The following is a 20,557-nucleotide window of genomic DNA, read 5'->3' as shown; positions in this document are numbered from 1 at the left end:
TTCTCCTTTATTTAAAGGGTGTCTTAGAGTCCAGTCACCCCTCCCAGATGAATTATTGGCATCTCTGGGATGAATAGGCCTCTAAATTAAGAGAGAAATCCATAATGGCTAGCCTAAAGGACTCAAATGAAAAACTGAAACAATTGGCAGAAATAATTTAATTTCTCTAATTGAAAGGTACCTTGAACTGGGAATTGTAATTCTGATTCTACATAAGTATATTCATTCCACGCGTGCGTGAGCTTTGCCAGCCTCCTGAGCTTAAGACCTGCTGGCAATTTCCCTGGCTGACTATAAATCTACAGCATTTTACCCAATGGGGTTTTTGGATCTATCTTAGACCCTTTATTCCCCATAATCCCTGTCCTATTACCTATAAGACAGTTGCAATCCGGTGTATAGTCAAAAAGTGAAACCTCTCAGTTTGTGACCGTCACAGTTTGTCATACATACATGACATTCGGTACAACTGCTCAGGAATTGCTACCTTTGCTGGCTGGTTGCAAATTCAGAGGAACTGTGTTTTTTGGTAGAAAAAATCTCTCAATTTGCTACCTCCTTGCTAACGGACTCAGGGGATGCTGGTGTTTTGCCTTTTGCTCGTGGTCCATGGGTCATAAATTCAGAGGGACTGTGTTTTTTGGTAGAAAAATCTCTCAATTTGCTACCTCCTTGCTAACGCACTCAGGGGATGCTTCCGTATTTCGTGTTAATTTGCATTATATATACACAACAACGCAAATTCTGATAAATATAATTCATACTTTAAAAATTTATTATTTCATAGTATCATAATCTATTTACATATTTTGTCATCTTTATGAAGTAGAACTGCACTATGAACATTTTTGGCACTTGTAGTCTGTCTTCTCATCATTTAGCGTTTCTGCATTGATTCCTTCCGGAATGCACGGAATATGTGCCCACCTCTTGCAGGAATCTCACTGGAGCTTTGGTAAGTGACAGACAAGAAAAATAACTCGCACAACTTATAATGTAACACATACTTTCTACGCAATCATGGCATTCCTTCCTCATGTAATCTTTTCCTAAGATGTTGCTATCAGTGCTGTTTGATAACAATTTTTTGAGAGAGTCACATTATGGTTTCCAAATTTTATTCATTGACATGTCCGGAAATCTTTGACTCCTTATAAAATATGTTCCCCGCCCCAATTCAGCCCACTCTGAAATCATACGCCGTGACTACAAAACTCAGAACTCCCTCCCATCCAACCACCTCTGGTCTGCTTCCCGTCTGTCCAGTGTTGCCTCCAAACCTTATTCAACCATCCTGCTCTCTGTCCTCTGAGCCGCAGGACTGGCAGCAGTGCTTCATGGCTGTAACAAGCCATTACGCTGTGCAATGCAGTCCCTACGCCTAGAACTGCTAGAACGCTTTTGGCAAGGTGAGCAGATGAGGCAGGGGAGGGTGTTCAGAGTTCGAGGCTATTACATGACCGTCATCTCTAGGTCAAGGCAGAATGTTTACGCATTCCATATGTGTCCTATGTACCGCAGTTTGTTCACCTCTGTACTACGACCATGATGGAAACGTGTAGTGTTATCGGGTTTATCAAATTCGATAATATTAAAAAGATTAGGGCATGTGATATATACACATCCGTATTATCTTACCATAGTGCATTCCTCACTTTTCTTTTCACAGTTTATCCTATTGCAATATATGCAGAATTCTTCTATGCTTTCTGCAAAATAAATACATAGCAATTACGTGCAAAATATTTAATGAACAGCACTCTACATGCTACTACAGCATTATTGGTTACTGGTTTAATCTTAAAGTAGTCATGTGTTTTTATTTATTTAATTTGTTTTTATCTTCTGTTTATAAACTGTAACTCCACTACATCTGAATATAAAGTAGACCGGTTTATTTCTTACACTTTTATAACAATAGTAACAATTCGCAAAATCTAAGGTGTTTGGTATTTACTGATATTATTGTTGCATGGTCAGCATTACATACCCAAACCTGTGCTCTCAAACTTTAGGGGTATTAGGTTGACTGTGTTTTACACCACCTATTTAAACACTTCCTATTGCCTTGTCATGTGCTTAATGAGTCCATCGAGCATGTGATTAAATAATTACCTGACTCCTTCATTAGAAGAATTGCTATGTCTCTTCTAAACTCGTTATTTGCCGCCTCTGATATGTCCACAGAACTGATGTTTTTCAGCTTCAAATACGTTTCTGCAAACTAACAAGACTTCTGTTTAGAAAACATGTCATAATTAACATCGATTAGAGTATGCTGTGACGGCAACAGCAATTATGAAGTCCCAGAGCACAGCCCACACACTTTGGCAAGGATGCCTTTGCAGTTCAACCAGTATTCTTTTTCATTTACTACCACCTCTGCTAATGACACAAAAATAGGAAACAATACAGACAATGTTTTGTTACTAACCTTTATGATGAGTGGTCCGCAGTTGTGCCCATCAATTGGTCTCTTATGATTTATAATTTGACTCTTCCATTTTGATAATGATAGTCTCTCTTCTACTTTGATGAAGTTTCTGAAATATTAGTGGAAGCAATTATGTCATTCCTTATAACATCTATTTTATCTTCAGTATTTTTCTTTTATTTTCTGTACATTGAGTAAATTCTTTTTAAGCTATCTCTAATTAATGATATATATGACGTATTTCTCATTTTATACAAACATACTTCCGTACACATACATAATCACTTTTGATATCAGATACATTCTGTAGTAGTGACATAGATATCACCTGCTTTGCTGTGCCCCATATGGATAACACCTACTGATCTATGCATCATTCAAACGCCTCGTGTACAAATGATATGAATTATTAATCTAGATTCAAATAACATAAGTTCACTGCTATGACATCAGTAAGCACATTCAGTACGAGAACATGGTCTTTACGAGATTCTTTGCTGCAAACAGGAATATATTACTCTCACTATTGATACATAACTCTAAACTATTTAAACACCAACAGCGTAGGATCACTTTGAACACATAAATCTTAGCATTCACCTCCAGTTTCTAAGACATTTTCTTTCATAGCTCAGCTCTTCACCCAATGGATCGATTATTAACAGTTCTTGTGTACCCATCAGTGCTATCTGTAAGTGTAGACAACATGTACAAGTTAGGTTGATAATGTGATAATTCTTGAGGTTTATTACTGACTTACACAACCAAATATTCACATTTTATCCTTTGGAATGACTAACACAAAGTCAAAGATCATATTCTGAATTCAGTGATCTCTCACTTAGTACCAAAATTTTCACGTCTGTTGATGTTTTCATCCCATTTCACATTAGCTTGTTTTCATTAAGAAACGGTGCTCTCAGAATAGCAACGCTCTCATTCCACTTTCATTTCCATAAATGAACTTACGTAACATCCATAGCTGAGGACATAAGACCACTGCCACCCAGCTGTGTTATCACCTAATACCACTTTCATTCCACATATTACAGAAGTGAAATAGAAATCATCTTACTGCCAGAACCCAGTGATTTGGTGCATTGTAAGGAAGTAACAGTATCTCCTGAAGAAGAAATCTGCTCTGTAATTAAACTTTAAAAATTAGGTTCAAAATAAAAGTTGAAAGATAAGCCAACAATGACACGAGTATTATACTATCTTAATTTAGTATCCTGATTTACATTAATTTATGCACTACCCATCAAAAATAGCATTGTCATTTAACATTTAGGTTAGTGTCATCATTACGAATGTGCTCTGTTCATGCAATGTAAGAAATATTGTAAATCTTTACCTTCGATTTCATGTCTCGTTGTTGCCACACAGATTCTGTTAGGCAGACAACTGCAGAGATGGCTTCTACCTGTTGACAGACAACCAAGATCTTAATGCATTATTCACTCTTTTATGCATATAAAGAACCTAAGATTACTTATCAGATTATTTCTGTGATCGATAATTAGTATTACTTAGGGATCCTTAGACACCAAGTAAATGTGGTGTCTAGCTTCTCTTGAGTCTTTTCTTCACTATCCTGTTTTGAAGGGAAAACATAAAATAGTTAATGAGTGTAATATACACATCCATACAAGGGGATCCGTACTGTTATCAAAAAGTTTATATACGACATTCATGGGGGGAAAAAAGGAATAGTAAAAAACTTATATTGTCATACGTAATATAAGACATTATTCATTAGGGCAAAGATTTATTATGCAAATGTACAACATGATAATTATAGACTAACAAGTTTAAATATCAACAGATCAAGTATTGCATGGCGTATATTATTCTCAAAATGCATTTCAATACCTCTTATTTTGCATTTACATCATTTGAAATTTTGCAATGGCAGTTGTAGAGTGTTATTTCAAAAATATTGTGAAAGCCATAGTATGTCTTACATTCCCGTTGGTGTTAAGGAAGTGATACAATTCAGACAGTTATGTAGTATCACATTACGTGGCCTACCTTCCCCCCGATTTCTCGACTAGACAGCTGAAATACGCATCAATAACCTAAAACACATGATGACAGAAAGGGAACATTGTAAATAATATTACATTACACATTTATCTTTCCATACACTTTTAGTGTTAATTAAGATTACCTCATCACATATCCAGCTTCTTGGTTTCAGGCAATGAAAAGAAGAGCCATACAATTTGAAATTTCCCACTTTGGCCTCCAGTCTCTCTTTCTGTTTTCCATTCATGGCAAATTTTACTGGAAAGAAAAAAATAACCCATTACAGGCAGTCCCCGGGTTACGTACAAGATAGGGACTGTAGGTTTGTTCTTAAGTTGAATTTGTATGTAAGTCAGAACTGGTACATATTGTAGGGGAAACTCTAGCCAAACATTTCTCCAGAGCTCAGTTTTATTCTCCCACACCTCACTTCCCTCAGTCCTTTATTCTCAAGCTGAGGTGTCTGCTGAGAAAAGCCGCTCCGCGTCTCCCTGGTCTGCTGGGGAGGGGAGAGGGGGGGGGGGGGCGCTAGCTTCTCGTCTCCCTGGTCTGCTGTGGGGAAGCAGCTAGTGCGGGGTTGCCTCACCCTGTTTAAGTAGGGATCCGATGTAAGTCGGATCTATGTAACCCGGGGACTGCCTATACTTGCAGCAAATTTCAGTACCCTTTTTCTCTGATTTTATTTATTTATTTATTTATTTTGGTGTGAAAGACTTTCTTTTTTTCTTAAACTTGATACATGCAATTGTGTTTAAAAACTGTTTTGGAAATGTGATTTAGTTGACAAAGTACCTTTCTGAAACCATTCTTTGTCTTTCACATCCATCATCATGTCACAGAAATCAAATTCCTCCTGCATTTTATCATTTGCGATAAGATCCTCCACTATCTCCTCTTCTTCTGTTGATGTCTTTATTATAAAGTTCAATAGTTGAACCTGAGAATTCTGTGATTCAGGCCCATCCAATTTTTGAATTTTTTCACAGGGATTTGTGGTGCCATTGTTACCCACTGTCATTTCAGTTACTATTCTTTCCTCTGTTGTACTATTGGGAGGAAATTGTAGTGGCTCTTTCAACGGTTTTAAATGTGCAATGCTGTACTTGGTTGCTAACATTTTTCCTGACACGGTTTCTAATTTTACTGTCTTCCCCTCAATACTAGTAATTTTGTATGGTCCACGATATGTCGGTTCTAGTACTCCGCCTTTTCTTGTTCTCTTCCTAGCATTCAGTAATAGCCCAACATCAAATTTTATGTCACCGTATCTTGACCTGTGCCTTTTGGAATACTGTCTCTGTTGCCTTTCTTGGGCTTTTGAGATGTTCCTTAAAGCCATTTCAATGTCAGCCTCATGTCGCAATGTCTTTTCTATGTCATACTTTTGGAGGATTGCTGGGGAAAGGTATATGTGAGAGACCCCTTGGATGGGCAGAGCTTTGGCTCTCCCAGGGCCTGTCCCTTGTCAGGGTTGGGTCCCAGTGGAGTGGGTGGGTGGGTGGGTAATGGGTATTGGGAACTGCGAGTTGCGGGAAGGCCAATGCTTCCTCCGTTCCCTTTTGGCGCGGGTAGGGTGATCGAACGCCCCACCGTGTCCTGTTCTGATGTCCCCAGTGGGTTATCGGGGGGAGGTATGTGTGTAAGACCCCATGGGTGGGTAGAGCTCTGGCTCCCCCGGGGTCTGACCCATGTCAGGGTTTTTGCAGGGGTGGCCCTGGCCAGGGAAAACAAAAAACGGGGAGTATGGCCAGGGGGCCCCTGAGGGTGTCCTAATTGAGCAAGCGGACAGGTAATGTGTATTGGGAACCACACGTTGTGGGAGGGCCAATGCTCCCTTGATTCCCTCTTGGGGGTATGGGGGGGCGGTTTAAACTCAGCCCCTGGGGTGGAAAAAAAGGGGGGAACATGGTAAGCCCCCCCGCGGTCTCCCCCTCCCGTGTGCCGGCGGCTGGCCCCCTCCCCCCCACGTGGCCAGCCCCCCCCCCCGCCGCCTGGCCCAGTGATTTAGCTTTCTGCCGCCGCTTGGCCCACACGAGCGGCGGTTCGGCTGCGGCGCCGGAACACCCTGACACCGGCGCGGCCCGCGGCCCGGGCCCCCCGGTCCCGGGTCAGCCACCCCGCGGCCTCCCCTTCCCCCTCCCTCCCATGTGCCGGCGGCTGGCCTCCTCTTCCCCCGCGTGGCCAGTCCCCCCCGCCACCTGGCACGGTGATTTAGCTTTCCGCCGCCGCTTGCCCCACGCGAGCGGCGGTTCGGCTGCGGCGCCGGAACACCCCGAGACCGGCGCGGCCCGCGGACTGGGCCCCCCGGTCCTGGGTCGGCCACCCCGCGGCCTCCCCTTCCTCCCCCCTTGTGCTGGCGGCTGGCCTCCTCTTCCCCCGCGTGGCCAGACCCCCCCCTCCGCCCAGCCCAGTGATTTAGCTTTCTACCGCCGCCTGCCCCACGGGATAGGAGGTTCGGCTGCGGCGCCGGAGTGTCTAGACACCCTGGGACCCAGCACAGACCGTGGACCGGGCCCTTTGGTCCCGGGCCTCTGATGGGTCACCACGCGGCCTCCCCTTCCACCCCCCACGTGCGCTGGCGGCTGGCCCCCTCTCCCCCCATGTGGCCAACCCCCCCCCCCCCCCCTCCGCCCAGCCTGGATGGCGTTGTGGCGCAGTTTCCAGGCCTCGGAGTGCATCTCGCAGCCGCAGAGGACGTGGGGCAGGGTCTCGTTCTCGTAACCGCAGCGTCTGCAGCGCTTGTCCCGGTTGCCGAAGCGGACGGCTCCGTTGAGGGGGACGCAGTTGAGGCGGGCCCTGTGAACGAAGCGCCAGTCGGCGAAGCGGGTGAAGCTCCCCCCGGAAAGGAAGTGGTTGCTGGAGGTCCACTTGCTGGATGCCTCAAACACCTTGCCCTGGTCTGGTTTCTTTTTCAGGTTCTCGGCGTAGAGGCCGCGGAGGGTGGATTTCAGGACTCTCTCCAACAGCTTTCGGGTGGGCGGCGCGATGATGGTGTTCTGGTTGGAGTTTCTGCACGGGATCAGGATGCTCATCTCGCCTCGTTCCTCCGCCCAGGTCCGGCGGCAGCCGATCCTCTTCCCCAGGCGGCGGGTGGCGGCGCGGGACCAGAGGGAGGACAACTCTCCCCCTTGCCGTCCTAGGTTGTTCTCGAGAGAACCATTGAGGAAGGCGACGATGTCTTGCGGAGCGGGGGCCCTGGCGGCGCGCTTGCCGATGGTCTCTTCCAGGGCGGCGCTCGCGATGGTGCGCACTCTACGGTCTGGGCAGGTCAAGAGGCGGAAGGCGAGTGTCACGACGGCGATGTCGCACAGGTCTCCCATGCGCGGGACGTTGGCACCCCCTTGCCTGTGCGAGATGTATATGATGTCGGAGCTGGCCCTTTGGGGGAGGTAGAGCCATTTCCGGACCAGCTGCCAGATGGCGCGGTCTGCCTTGTTCAGTGGCCCCTAGGCGACAGCAGAGCCCCTGAGAGCGAACCGGATGCGGGGGATGAGGAAAGTGTTCAAGGCGTTGATCTTTTGCCAAGGGGCGAGCAGGGAGCCGTCGATCTTTTTGGCGTCCTCGAGAATCCCGTCGATGGTTGCCGTCGGGGTCTGTTGGACGCGGATGCCGGTCGGCGTGCCGAGGTGTAAGTAGGATTCGCCGTCGGCCAGGGCGGTCATGGGCTCCCCCTGGATCTGGAACTGCGTCAGGTTTACCGGGGCACCGGCGTCGCCGGAGATGTGCAGAGAGGCGCACTTCCTGGCGTTGAAGCGCAGGCCCATCCATTTGGCCGCGCGGCTGGCGACCTCCAGGAGTATGCGGAGGCCCTCTGGGTTGTCGGCCAGGAGGACGAGGTCGTCGGCGTAGGCCAGGGCGCTGATCTCTTCACCGTACAAGTTGAAGCTGACGGGGCTATTCGCCATGGCGTGCAGGAGCGGTTCTATGGCCAGGTTGAATACGATGGGGCTGAGGGGGCAGCCCTGTTTGACCCCGCGCCTGAGGAGGATGGGGGCGGTCTCGCCTTCTTCGGCGCGGATGGTGGTGGTACAGTCACTGTATCGGTCTTTGAGTAGGTGGAGGAAAAAGTCCGGAAGGCCGAATTCCCGCAGGGTGTCGAAGATGAGGTGGTGGGGGATGGACCCGAAGGCGTTGGTGAGGTCCAGCCAAGCCATGGCGCACTGCTTTTGCCGCCGTCTGGCTGACTGGATGGCCGCCTGTAGCACGTAGTTGTGCTCATAGCACCCCTCGCAGGACAGGAAGCCCTTCTGGGCGGCGCTGATGGCGCCTCCGCTTACCGCCCAGTCCGTAAGTCTCGCGGCGAGGCAGCTGGTGTAAAGTTTATAAATGGTGTTGGAGAGGGAGATGGGTCTCCAGTTCCCAGGGTCTTGCCGGTCGCCCTTCTTGTAGAGCAGAACCGTCATGGACGACTTCCAGGCGCTGGGGATACGCCGGAACTGCTTGCACAGGTTGAAGATGGCGGCGAGTACGAGGCAACCAGGGTCACGCTTCTTGAACACCTGGTACCTGATGCCGTCCTTCCCCGGTGCCGTGTTGGAGGTCCGGGTGAGCCTGGCAAACACCTCTTTAGGGGTAAAGTCATGCTCCAGGTCGTCTGCGGAGTCGACACGAGGCAGCCGGGGCAAGCAGTCTGGGCGGTGGGTCTCGGGGCATGCTGCGCGGTCAAAGACATCGGTAAAGTAGGTGTGTAGGCGGTCTGCGGGAACGTCGCAGAATGGCGAGGGTTCCTCGAGGATCTCCCTCATCGCCTTGGGACGGTTGGACCGGTACAGGCGCTGGAGGCGGGTGGCGGCTACCGTGTCGGTCTGGCGGTCGTTTCTCCTGTTGTTTATGGCGGGTTCGGTGTCGGGTCTCGGTGCTGGGGGTCCACGTCGGGGGTGCTGCGTACGGGTCGGGGCTTGTTCGTCGGGCACGAGTCCCTCTGCTAGCTCCTCCGTGAATCTTTTGACCACGTCTTCCAGGTCACGGAAGGAGTTTGTGTCTCTCAGTTTCTCTATCCAGAGGAGCTGCCAGGCGGTGGCCGTGCGCTCTCGGTTGCCCCTCACCCGCTGGCTGTCTGGTTGAGCAGTCTCGGGTACGGCGGGTGAGGCGGCAGGGGCCCGGTGTTCCCCTGGGTCGGGAGTCGGGGAGGCGTGTGCAGTGGTGCGGCGCTGCTCTGGAGCGTCCAGAGCCGAGCGCGGGTCGTCGCGGCGTGCGGTGGGTCTGCGGTCTGGAGCAGGAGGCGGGAGAGCGGTGTCGGCGGCGGGTCCGGCGCTGGATCTGGGTGCGCCGTGGCGACTACTGGGGGCGGCAGGAGTCAGAGGGGCGTGCACGGTGGTGCGGCGCTGCTCTGGGGCGTCCAGAGCAGGGCGAGGGTCGTCGCGGCGTGCGGCGGGTCTGTGGTCTGGAGCAGGAGGCAGGCGAGAGGTACCGGATCTGGGTGCGTTATGGCGACTACTGGGGGCGGCAGGAGGGCGACTGCTGGTGATGTCTCCTCCACGAGCCTGGCTGGGTCCCTCCCTCTGGCCGGGTCGGCACCTGGTGTTGTTGTCTCGTGAGGGAGGGCAGTAGGGCTGGAGCCGTGGAGGGGCGCTGGTCCGTCTCTCCGCCACGTTGAGTCTCACGCCTCGGACGTATTCCCGAACCGTCTGGGACAGGTTGGCGAGGCTGACGGAGGCTGCGGTTCGCTGGTGGGGCTGGAGGAGGGTGGGGATTCTGGAGGGCCTAGGGGGCCTGCCGCTAACGGCGGTGCTGCGGCTAGAAGAGGACCCGTGGCTGTTTAGGTCTTGGGGGATAACGGGCTCCTGGCTTGGAGTGGCAGGCGTGGTTGGTGGAGGCGAGGTTGTGGCTAAGCGGTCTGGGGAGGGTCCTTGCTCTAGGGGTGAGCTGGCAGGTGTTCCCCTAGGGAGGGGGAGGACGCCGAGTCGTCACTATCTGACCAGATGGGGGAGGGGGAGTCACTGGAGCAGCGCTCCGAGAGCAGTGAGACGGGAATTGCTTGCTGCCGGCATGTTCTAATCGGTCTCAAGCCGGCAGCCCTTGTGACTGGTGTCGGGACGTGGGGTGGTGGGGTCCCCGTGCTATGTCTGCGGGGTCCCCTGGGGTCGGTAGGACTCTCTGGGCTGGAGGTACTCCCTGAGAGATTGGCCCTAACGGCATCGGCATACGAGACGACAGCGCAGGTAGCCGTGCTCGGAGCGGTAGCCGTGCGGGCAGGAGCGGGAGCGTGGGTTGGGGATGGCTGGTCGCTCTGGGCCGCCCGGGGAGATTGTTCCGGGCTGGCGGTGCCTGGGTCAGAGCGTAGGGGGGAGGTATTGGAGCTCAGGGGAGACTGGGGCTGTAGCCCTAATATGGCAGGGGTAGGGACTGGAGATGGAGGGGGCCACGAGGATGACCACACCTCCAGGGCCTCAGGCAGGATGGGGCTGGCAGAGTTGGGCCAGCAGACTAAGTCCCAGGTCAGGGGTGGGGAAGGAATTACAGGTAGCAGCGTTTGGGGGGGGCTTAGCAGGGCGATCTCCTCCTGGTGCGGGGTCCAGACATGGTTAAATCGGTCGGTGTCCCCTCCAATAGGGGACACACCGGACCCAGCAAAGCAGGGGGCAAAGTTGCTGTCCAGGTCTAGCGGGAGTGCCCAGTCGACAGCGGAGGAAGGGAGGGAGGGAAGGACTGCGGGTGGCATGGCGGCAGGGCCACACCGGGCCGGGCTGGAACTGGCATCTGGAACCGGCGGGGGCTGGAACGATGGTATCGAGTCTCCGTCCACGGGGTGTTGGACGTCGCACGGCTCTCGGGGGGGCCCCTCTGGCATCTGGTGGTGTCCGGGCTCTGGGCAGGTCACTGGGCATCAGGCCTGGCAGGTGCCGTCTGGTTCCCATCCGGACAGGTCGCCACAGGAAGCAGTCGGAGGAGCTGGAGTCTCCCGACGCGGCATTCGCGGGGCTGGCAGGGCGTCTCGACATACTGAAAGATAGAACACAGAGACACCCGACCGGGGGGGAGGGGAACAGGGCAGGGGGCTTCTGGCTGCGGTGGTCCCAGAGGGGACCGGGGGTCAGGAGGCGGCCTCTCAGAGGGCCAGGAGGGTCTGCGTTGGAGAAATCGCCAGGTACTACAATATTTAGCAACGATAACGATTGCCCCAACGCACAACCCCAGTAGTCAGCTCAGTAAAACACCTGAATCAGCAGCCAACAGCAGCCACAGGGAGCAGCACCAGCGAGAGACGGCAGCACAAACCCCAACCGTGTCAGACAGGGGGTCTGTGGACCAACCGGCGGGAGGAGGTAGAGTCAGTGTGAAGCGGAGGAAAATCAGTACAGGGGCAGGGGCCAGAGGGGAGGGGAGAGAGAAATGTGGACCAATAGGCAGGCGAGCAAGAAGACAGAAACCGCAACAAGTGGCAACAGACGAAAGTGAAATAGAATCAGAAAGTAAGGTTTAGCAGCAATGTGGGTTATGGTAATAGATGAAAGTGAAGCAAAGATCCCAAGGCAAAGGCCAAAAAAGGAAGAAAGGAGGGGGGTTAGCCGAGCAGGAGAGGCGGTGGAGGGCGGGGGGCTGGCCACGTGGCAATGGCCGCCGGGAGGAGGAGCAAGCCGCCCGCGGGAGAGACTGAGCGCCCGCAACGGCAATGTTAGTCTCAGAGCGCACTCCCAACAGTTAGCCCAGCAAGACACAGCATTAACAGCAAACAGCAGCCACGGGAAGCAGCACCGGCGAGACACAACAGCACAGACCCCAACCGCACCAGAGTTTAAGAACAGCAAGTGAGGCCGCGGTAACGGTCGAAAGTGAAACCAAAGCCCCAAGCAAAGTCAACAAAGAAGAATAAATAATAATAAAAAAGAGGGGGGGTGGCTGAGCAGCAGGGGCGGGAGGCGGGGGGGCGGGCCACGTGGCAATGGCCACCGGGACACGGAAGGAACCGAAGGTAATAAAGCCGCCTGCGGGGGAAACGGAGCGGGGGCTTAGGCAGGAGCTCGGGCCTGGGGGACCCACAGGCAGGCGGGACAGGAAGCGAAGGTGCAACAGACGAGGGTGAAACTGATGAGAGCAAGACTGATGAGAATGAAACTGACTAGAGTGAGATAAGCAGACAAAAACCGCAAGCAAATGGTAATAGACAAAAGCGAAACAAAATCAGAAAGTAAAACTTAGTAGTGAGGTGGGTTGCAGTGATAGACGAAAGTGAAACAACGATTCCAGAGCGAAGCCAGAACAAAAAGGAGGGGGTAGCTGAGCAGCAGAGGCACAGCGGGGGACGAGAATGAAATAGACAGAAGTGAAACTGACCAGAGTGGAAGGTCAACTTACCGCGTTGCAGAGCCAGCGCAGCGGAGGGTCTCAGGGGCGAAGCAGATGCAGAGCCAGCACAGCGGGGCGTAGCAAGGAGCCTGTGTTGCAGAGCTAGCGCAGCGGAGCACAAGCCGGGGTTCAGCCAAGGCAGGGGGTGCTTGCAGACCCAGCGCAGCGGAGGATCTCAAAGGTGAAGCAGGAGCCTGATGGGAATGCAGAGCCAATGCAGCGGAAGTTTCAGCAACCAGATGAAAGTGCAGGGATGATCCAATTGTCCTGGGGGGGTCTTCTGGTGGTCCCACAAAGAACAGATTGACGTTTATTTAGAGAATTTTTAAAGACAAACAATACATAAATTATGGTAGACAATTTTGAGTAACAAGTAGGACTGAGAGAATGGGTACATCGGGTAGCCGGCTTGAGGTACGGTGGTAGGGGGGAATCTATGCCCTGGGGGCCTGGGTTTATGGCCCGTGGTGGGGCGATTGGGCCCCCCGGGGGGCCCATTGGTGGGGTGCCTTCCTCCTTTGGAATGATGACCTAGGCCTTTCGTTGGGGAGTGCGAAGAATAGGTAGTTCCTGAGGGAGGGGGAGGCTTGGGGCGGGGGGGTTTGGAGTGTGGCTAGTTAGAAGCCCAAAGTGAATGGAAACAAGGGGGGGTGTGGGGCCCCGGATGTAGACGGCCAATGGGGTGGTTATCTGGTTAGTGGATGGGGGTTTGGTGGCGGTGCTCATTCTGAGGTTGAACTGGTAGTTTAAGTGGGTTGGGTTTGGATTCGGTAGGGTGAGCATCGCACCATTGGTTGGGTTGTGGGGGCGTACGCAGGGTCAGTGTGCCTGGGAGTGAATGTGGGGATCATAGGACCAATTGAGGGGGCTGTCCGTTGTGGGAGGGCAAGCGTGCCTAGTTTGTGACTTGGAGTCGGGTGGAGGTTCTAGCGATCTATATTTTGGGGAGCGGGAGGGGAGGTACAATTCAATCATACATACATACTTAAACCTACACAGTCACACTCGCAGACATTCCTCCATATGTACGGGACAAGAGTTGGATTGTGGAATGGCCCAGGGGGGTAGGGTAGGGGGGTTAGTAGGGGCGGGGAGTCTAGTGGTTGGGGGGTACTGACACACCCATACTAATCAGACCTATGCCCTGGGTGTAATCCACGATCTGCTCCTGGTTTCTGTGTTGAGAATGTGTAGGCATAAGCATAGTAGACCTTCAGTTCCCCGACTTCCGTGTCCCTTGGCTTCCCTTATTACCGTATCCTGGTCCTCGTTGTTGCTCCCGCCTGGAGGGGGGATAGGAAACCCCCCTGAGCAAGTAAATGGTGGATAAGTTGAGTGTGGAAAGTAATGGCTGACCAGGCGGGGCAGGATACGGGCCCAGGATCGGCGCCGAGAGACGAAGCACAAGGGTTAAGAGGTTGGTTACCAGGGGAGTATTTCCGGAGACAGGAGTGGGTCCCGCGGCGTCCTCTTCAGCTGCATCCGTGTCCTCTTGGTCAGGTCGTGTTACACACCCGGGGGATTTTTTTTTTAAGTATATATTAGGTATTAGTAGGGGAAGTTAGGGTAGGGATGGGGTAGTGGCAGAGTTACGGGGGACGGGGGGCGTAGAGGGGGGGAGGGAGGTTGCGGGACCTAGACAATTGGACTCACTCAATAACTACATGCACACGGGGGGGGGAAGGGGGGGTGGTGGCACACATTGCTATTCTAATTGATCCTTGAGGTTCAGGTGGGCTGTGGTTCTGGGAGTTGGAATTGGCGGTGGCCAGTGACATGTTCGATGTAAATGTCCCGGGACCACCGGATAGTGTCTGAAACCATCAGGCGGCGCATCAGGTTAGCGTATTTTTTCCCGATGTTACACGCCTCCAGGGTTGCCTCATTTTTGGGGTCCCAGGAGCCCAGCGCCCCCACTAGCAGGACGTAGAGGTCCACCGTGTAACCTTGCGCCCGTAAAGTGTCCACCAGCCCGGAGTATTTTACGATTTTTCTTAAGCGGGCCGCCTGGAGTGCAGCTGGCCGGTTCTCGAAGGGGACGGACACCTCGACCATTGTGATTTTCTTAGTTTCTTCTTGAGTAATCACAATGTCCGGACGGAGGGAGCAGTTTGACCCTGGGATGACGGCGTCCTCGAGCACCGTGCCAAGTGTTGGGGGGAGCGCCTTTAATATATGGGCTTGGATGGCGTTGTGGCGTAGTTTCCAGGCTGTTGAGTGGGTCGTGCAACCGCAGAGGACGTGGAGAAGGGTCTCGTCATAGTTTCCGCACCGCCTGCAGCATTTATCCCGGTTCCCGTGGCGAATGGCTGCATTGAGGGGGATGCAGTTGAGGCGCGCTCTGTGGATGAAGCGCCAGTCTGCGAAGCGGGTGAAGTTGCCTCGTTGCAGGAAATGGTTGCTGGCATCCCACCGGCTGCTCACTTCAAAGACCCTGCCCTGGTCTGGTTTTTGTTTTAGATTGTGTATGTAGTGGCGGCGCAGGGACGTCTTGAGCAGTCTTTCTATGAATTTCCTGGTTTGTGGGGTGATGGTGGTGCGTCTTTCTGAGCCGATGTGGGGGATGACCAAGCCAAGAGTGGATCGGGCCTCGTCCCAGCTCCAGTGGCAGCCGAGTCGTTTCTTGAGGCGGCGAGTGGCTACACGGGCGCGGGACCAGAGGGAGGAGAGGTCGCCTCCTTCCCTTCCAAACTCTGCCTCCAGTGAGCCACTGAGGTATGTTGCTATGTCTTGTTGGGTGGGGTTCCTGGTGATGCGCCGGCGGGTGGTTTCTGTTACTGCTGCCTGGGCGATGGCGCTAACTCTGTTGTCCGGGCACGTGAGGAGGCGGTATGCGTGAGTGATGGTGGCCACGTCGCAAAGGTCTCCCAGGCGACAGACATTGGCCCCTCCTTGCCTGTAGGGAATGTAAATTATGTCTGTAGCCGCCCGCTGAGGCAGGTAGAGCCATTTCTTAACCAGGCTCCGGATGGCTTTGTCTGCTTTGGTTAGGGGGCTTTTGGCCACCGCCGAGCCCCGAAGAGCAAAGGGGATGCGGGGTAGGAGGAAGGTGTTGAGGGCGTCTATTTTCTGCCATGGGGCCAGCAGGGAGTCATCGAGCTTCTTTGCGTCGCTAAGGATGGAGTCGAGAGTCTGTGAGGGGGTCTGCTGGACCCTGACCCCGGTTGGCGTGCCCAGGTGTTGGTAGGACTCACCCTCCTTCAGAGCCACCATGGGCCGTCCTTGAATCTTGAGTTGAGTGGGTCTCACTGCGTCTTCGTTATTACCCAAGGTGTGGAGGGAGGTGCATTTTTTCGCATTGAAGGAGAGCCCCATCCACTCTGCTGCTTGGCCAGCAATGTCAAGAAGTTGTTGGAGGCCCGACGTGCACTCTGCCAGGAGGACCAGGTCGTCCGCGTAGGCCAGGATGTTGATTTTGTGGCCGTGGAGCGTGAAGCCCGCTGGGTTGGCCGTGATTCTCCGAAGAAGAGGTTCCATGGCCAAGTTGAATATGATTGGGCTGAGGGGGCATCCCTGTTTGACGCCTCGCTTGATGGGGATGGGGGGAGTTTCTCCGGTTTCCGCTCTAATGGTTGTGGAGCAATCACTATAGAGGTCACTCAGGAGGTTCAGGAAGGTGACTGGCATGCCAAATTCTTGGAGGGTGGAGATGATGTGCCGGTGGGGGATGGACCCGAATGCATTTGACAGGTCGAGCCAGGCCACTGCCAGCTCCTTGCGGTTCTGCCTGGATGAGTGGATGGCTGATTGGAGAATAAAGTTGTGCTCGTAGCACCCTTCACGTGACATGAAACCTTTTTGTGAAGTACTGATGGCCCCTCCCTCCAACGCCCAATTTGTAATTCTCGCTGCCAGGCAGCTGGTGTACAGCTTGTAGAGTGTGCTTGAGAGGGAGATGGGTCTCCAGTTGCCCGCATCCGTCTTGTCCCCTTTTTTGAAGGATAGGACAGTCATTGATTCTTTCCAGGTTTTGGGGATACGTTGGTGTTTCATGCACAGGTTATAGACTGTCGTGAGCACCAGGCAGCCTGGGTCGTGCTTCTTAAGGAGTTGGTAGCTTATGCCATCCTTCCCCGGGGCAGTGTTGGAGGTTCTCAACAGCCGGGCGGATACCTCTGAGGGAGTAAAGGCTGATTCCAGGGCTTCTGATGGCATGACCCGGGGTAGCTGGGGCAGGCAGACTGGTCGTGGTGCGGGAATGTAGATGTTTTGGTCGAAGACATTGGAGAAGTAATCGTGGAGTTGTGGTGCGGGGATGGAGCAGAAGTCCGGCTTCTCTTGGAGCACTTCTCTCATTGCCTTCGGGCAGCTGGATCTGTAGAGGCGTTGGAGGCGGGTAGCAGCAGCCGGGTTATTGCGGCGGGCAGCGTCCCCTCCTCCGGCTCCTCTCTCTTCACGTGGAGCCGTCGTGGGTCTCGGAGTATTCTGGCCTCGCTGTGGGGGGGCATTATGGTCTTGGTGGGGTCTTTTTGTAGTTCGTTGTGTTCCTGCTGGTCGGGCTTCCTCTGTGAGTTTGGCTGTGAGTTTACTTATGGCCGATTCCAAATCAGGGAAGGATGCCGTCTCTGCCAGTGTTGATTGCCAGAGGAGCTGCCAGGCGGTGGCGGTACGTTCCCGGGGTTGGCGCCGTCCCTGGAGTGACTGGTTGAGGAGGTCAGGGTCGTTGAGAGGTTCGGTGGGGGGTGGGAGAGGGGCGGTGCCACTTACAGTACTTTGTTGCACGTTGCTGGCCTCTTGTGCAGTGGATGTTGGGTCTGGGCTCGGGATGTCCTCATAGATCTGGTCGCTGGGCCCTGATGGCTGGTGGGCATCCCTGGTCCGACCTGGGTCAGCGCTGTGGTGGGTGAGTACCTGAGGGCGGTGATGGGTTTGGCGGGTGGGTGAAGAGTAGTTGGGTGCATGTACCTGGGCCCTGGTGGTAATCATGGAGCCATGGGGTGCGGCGAACCGGCCTGGAGGCTGTCCCTGGGTTAGTGTGGGGGACCGGTTGTGAGCTCTCACAGGCTGGTGTGCAGGTTGGTGTTGTGGTGAGGCGAGTTGGCGGATGTCATTGATGAAGGCCCTTACGTTTTGTGAATGAGGGCTCAGCGGTGGCAGGGTGGCCGGCTGGTTGACTCACGTGTGGAGTGATGGCGTGAGAGTTGTGGTGTATGGTGGTCTCGGTTGCCTCTGGTGTTGGGGTGAGTTGGTGGATCTCTGTTGGGGGAGTCGTGTCTTTTGGTGGGTTTTGTTGGACTGCTGGCAGCGGTCTTGAGTCAGGCAGACCCTTCTCTGGTGGTGGGGGAGCTGGAGTTGCATCTTCTGCGGCGCACGATGTTGGCCCACTTGATCCAGCTGCTTCTGGCTCCGGAGGCATGCAGGAGCGTTGATGCAGTTTACATGCTTTTTGTGTGTGGAAACGGTCCTTGCATTTTCTGCATCTAAATCCGATTTGTTTGTGGTGTATGTTGCGCATTGGGAGCCCTCAGCAAACACAAGTTAATGTACCCCGAAAGGTGGAGCAATATGGGCATGGGAGGCGGCCCTTGCGGAGGGGAAAGTCGATGTAGGAGGTACCGAGTGGCCTCTCGGATGGGGCTTCTCGGAAAGGGCTAGCGGCGGCCGGAGGAAACGAAAGCAAAAAGAACCGCCGGGCTTGGCGGGGGGGACGGGGGGCCAGTTGCCTGCACGGGGGGGGGAAGGGGGGATCCCGGGAAGGTCAATTAGAGGCCCGGGACCGGACAGTACGGTCCGCGGGGCGCACTGGGTCTAGGGGGGTTTAAACCCCCCGGCGAAAAGGCCGAAGCGGCAGTTGAGCGGGGCAAGCGGCGGCCGGGAGCCGAGCCGCCGGGCTGGGCGGAGGGGGGGGGCTGGCCACGTGGGGGGAGAAGGGACTAGCCGGCGGCGCGCGTGGGGGGGAGGGGGAGACCCCGGGGCGACCAACTAAGGGCCCAGGACCAGAGGGCACTGTCCACGGGCCGTGCCGGGTCTCAGGTTGCTACTCACCCCCGCACGGCTGCCGAAATTCCGGACGGGTGGGGCAGGCGGCGGCAGGAGGGCCAGCCACTGGGCTATGAGGTGGAGGGGGGGGAAGCCGGCCACGTGGGGGTAGAGGGGGCCAGCCGCCAGTGCACGTGGGGGGGGGAGGGGAGGGGAGACCGCGTGGAGATTGACTAGGGACCCAGGACCGGAGTGTCCGATCCGCGGGCCGCGCCGGGTCTCGGGGGAGCTAGACTCCCCGGCTCCGCGGCCAAGACTCTGAATGGGGCCGGCGGGCGGTTGGAGGATTGACCGCCGGGTTGGCCGGAGGGGGGGGGGTAGGGGGCCAGCCGCCAGCGCCCGTGTGGGGTGGAAGGGGGGACCCGAGGTGAACGGTCCCGGGGGCCAGGACCAGAGGGACTGGTCCGCGGTTTGTGCCGGGTCCCGGGGTGTCCAGACACCCTGGCGCCGCAGCCGAAACTCCGCTCACGTGGGGCCGGCAGCGGCAGAAAGTTAGCTCACTGGGCTGGGCGGAGGGGGGGGGTCTGGCCACATGGGGGAAGGGGAGGCCAGCCGCCGGACCATGTGGGGGGGGAGGGGAGGCCCCGGGGTGGCCGACCAGGGACCGGGGGGCCCGGTCCGCTGGCCGCACTGTGTCCCGGGGTGATCAAACACCCTGGCGCCGCAGCCGAAACGCCGGGCTGGCGGCGACAGGAAGCCAAGTCCCTGGTTAGGCGGCGGGGCGGGGGGAGGGGCTGGCCACGTGGGGAGAGAGGGGGCCAGCCGCCAGCACCCGGGTGGGGGGGGGGAAGGGGAGACCGCGGGGTTACCTACAGGGGTCCCGGGACGGGGGGGGGGCCGCGTGGGGCAAGCGGCAGCGGAATTCTAGATCCCCAGGCCAGGTGGCGGGGGGGGGGGCGGGGGGGTTCTGGCCACGTGGGGGAGAAGGAGGCCAGCCGCCGGCACAGGGAGGGGGAAAGGGAGGCCGCGGGGTGGCCAACCAGGGACTCTGGACCGGGGAGCCCGGTCCGTGCCCCCAGCGCCACAGCCAAACTAATTACCGATCGCGAAAAGCAAGCAGTGGCCGAAAGTAAAATCCCTGGGCCAGGTGGCGGGGGGGGGGGGCTGGCCACGTGGGGAGAGAGGGGGCCAGCCGCCAGCACCCGGGTGGGGGGGGGGAAGGGGAGACCGCGGGGTTACCTACAGGGGTCCCGGGACGGGGGGGGGCCGCGTGGGGCAAGCGGCAGCGGAATTCTAGATCCCCAGGCCAGGTGGCGGGGGGGGGGGGGGCGGGGGGGTTCTGGCCACGTGGGGGAGAAGGAGGCCAGCCGCCGGCACAGGGAGGGGGAAAGGGAGGCCGCGGGGTGGCCAACCAGGGACTCGGGACCGGGGAGCCCGGTCCGTGCCCCCAGCGCCACAGCCAAACTAATTACCGATCGCGAAAAGCAAGCAGCGGCCGAAAGTAAAATCCCTGGGCCAGGTGGCGGGGGGGGGCTGGCCACGTGGGGAGTGAGGGGGCCAGCCGCCGGCGCACGGGGGGGGGGGGGGGACCGCGGGGCAGCCGACCAGGTGCCCGGGACCAAGAAACGTGGTCCCTGGGCCGCGCTTGGTCTAGAGGGGTTTTGGAAAGTCTGCGGGGAGAGAAAGGAGAGAGCAGGGACTGTAGGAAGAAGTAAGGGCTGGAATTAACCAGGGGACGGGATAGCTGAGGAAACAAGAATCAAGATGGGGACAAGGGAAGGGGGGAAGGGTTGGGGACTAGGGGGTAAGTAAGATGGTGGGGAAAAAGGGATTCAAAATGGGGGCTGGAAGGAAAGGAGGAGGAGAAGGCAACATGGAGGGGAAGACAGA

At 55.3% G+C, this 20,557-nt stretch overlaps 1 protein-coding gene across 1 annotated transcript; it reads right to left on the bottom strand.

The window, feature by feature from the left end:
* Positions 1–4,218: 4,218 nt before the first annotated feature.
* Positions 4,219–6,257, bottom strand: LOC142823261 (uncharacterized). Its single transcript, XM_075914115.1, has 3 exons — positions 5,255–6,257; positions 4,605–4,720; positions 4,219–4,512 (listed from the first exon to the last, which is right to left on the bottom strand). The coding sequence occupies exons 1-3, from the start codon at positions 5,799–5,801 to the stop codon at positions 4,462–4,464; spliced, it is 714 nt and encodes a 237-aa protein (XP_075770230.1). The 5' UTR covers positions 5,802–6,257; the 3' UTR covers positions 4,219–4,461.
* Positions 6,258–20,557: the final 14,300 nt, after the last annotated feature.

This window comes from Pelodiscus sinensis, chromosome 32, assembly GCF_049634645.1.
Source record: "Pelodiscus sinensis isolate JC-2024 chromosome 32, ASM4963464v1, whole genome shotgun sequence".
Classification (NCBI taxonomy): domain Eukaryota; kingdom Metazoa; phylum Chordata; order Testudines; family Trionychidae; genus Pelodiscus; species Pelodiscus sinensis.
Note: the sequence above shows the minus strand (reverse complement) of the source record. Positions and strands in the feature narration are given on the sequence as shown.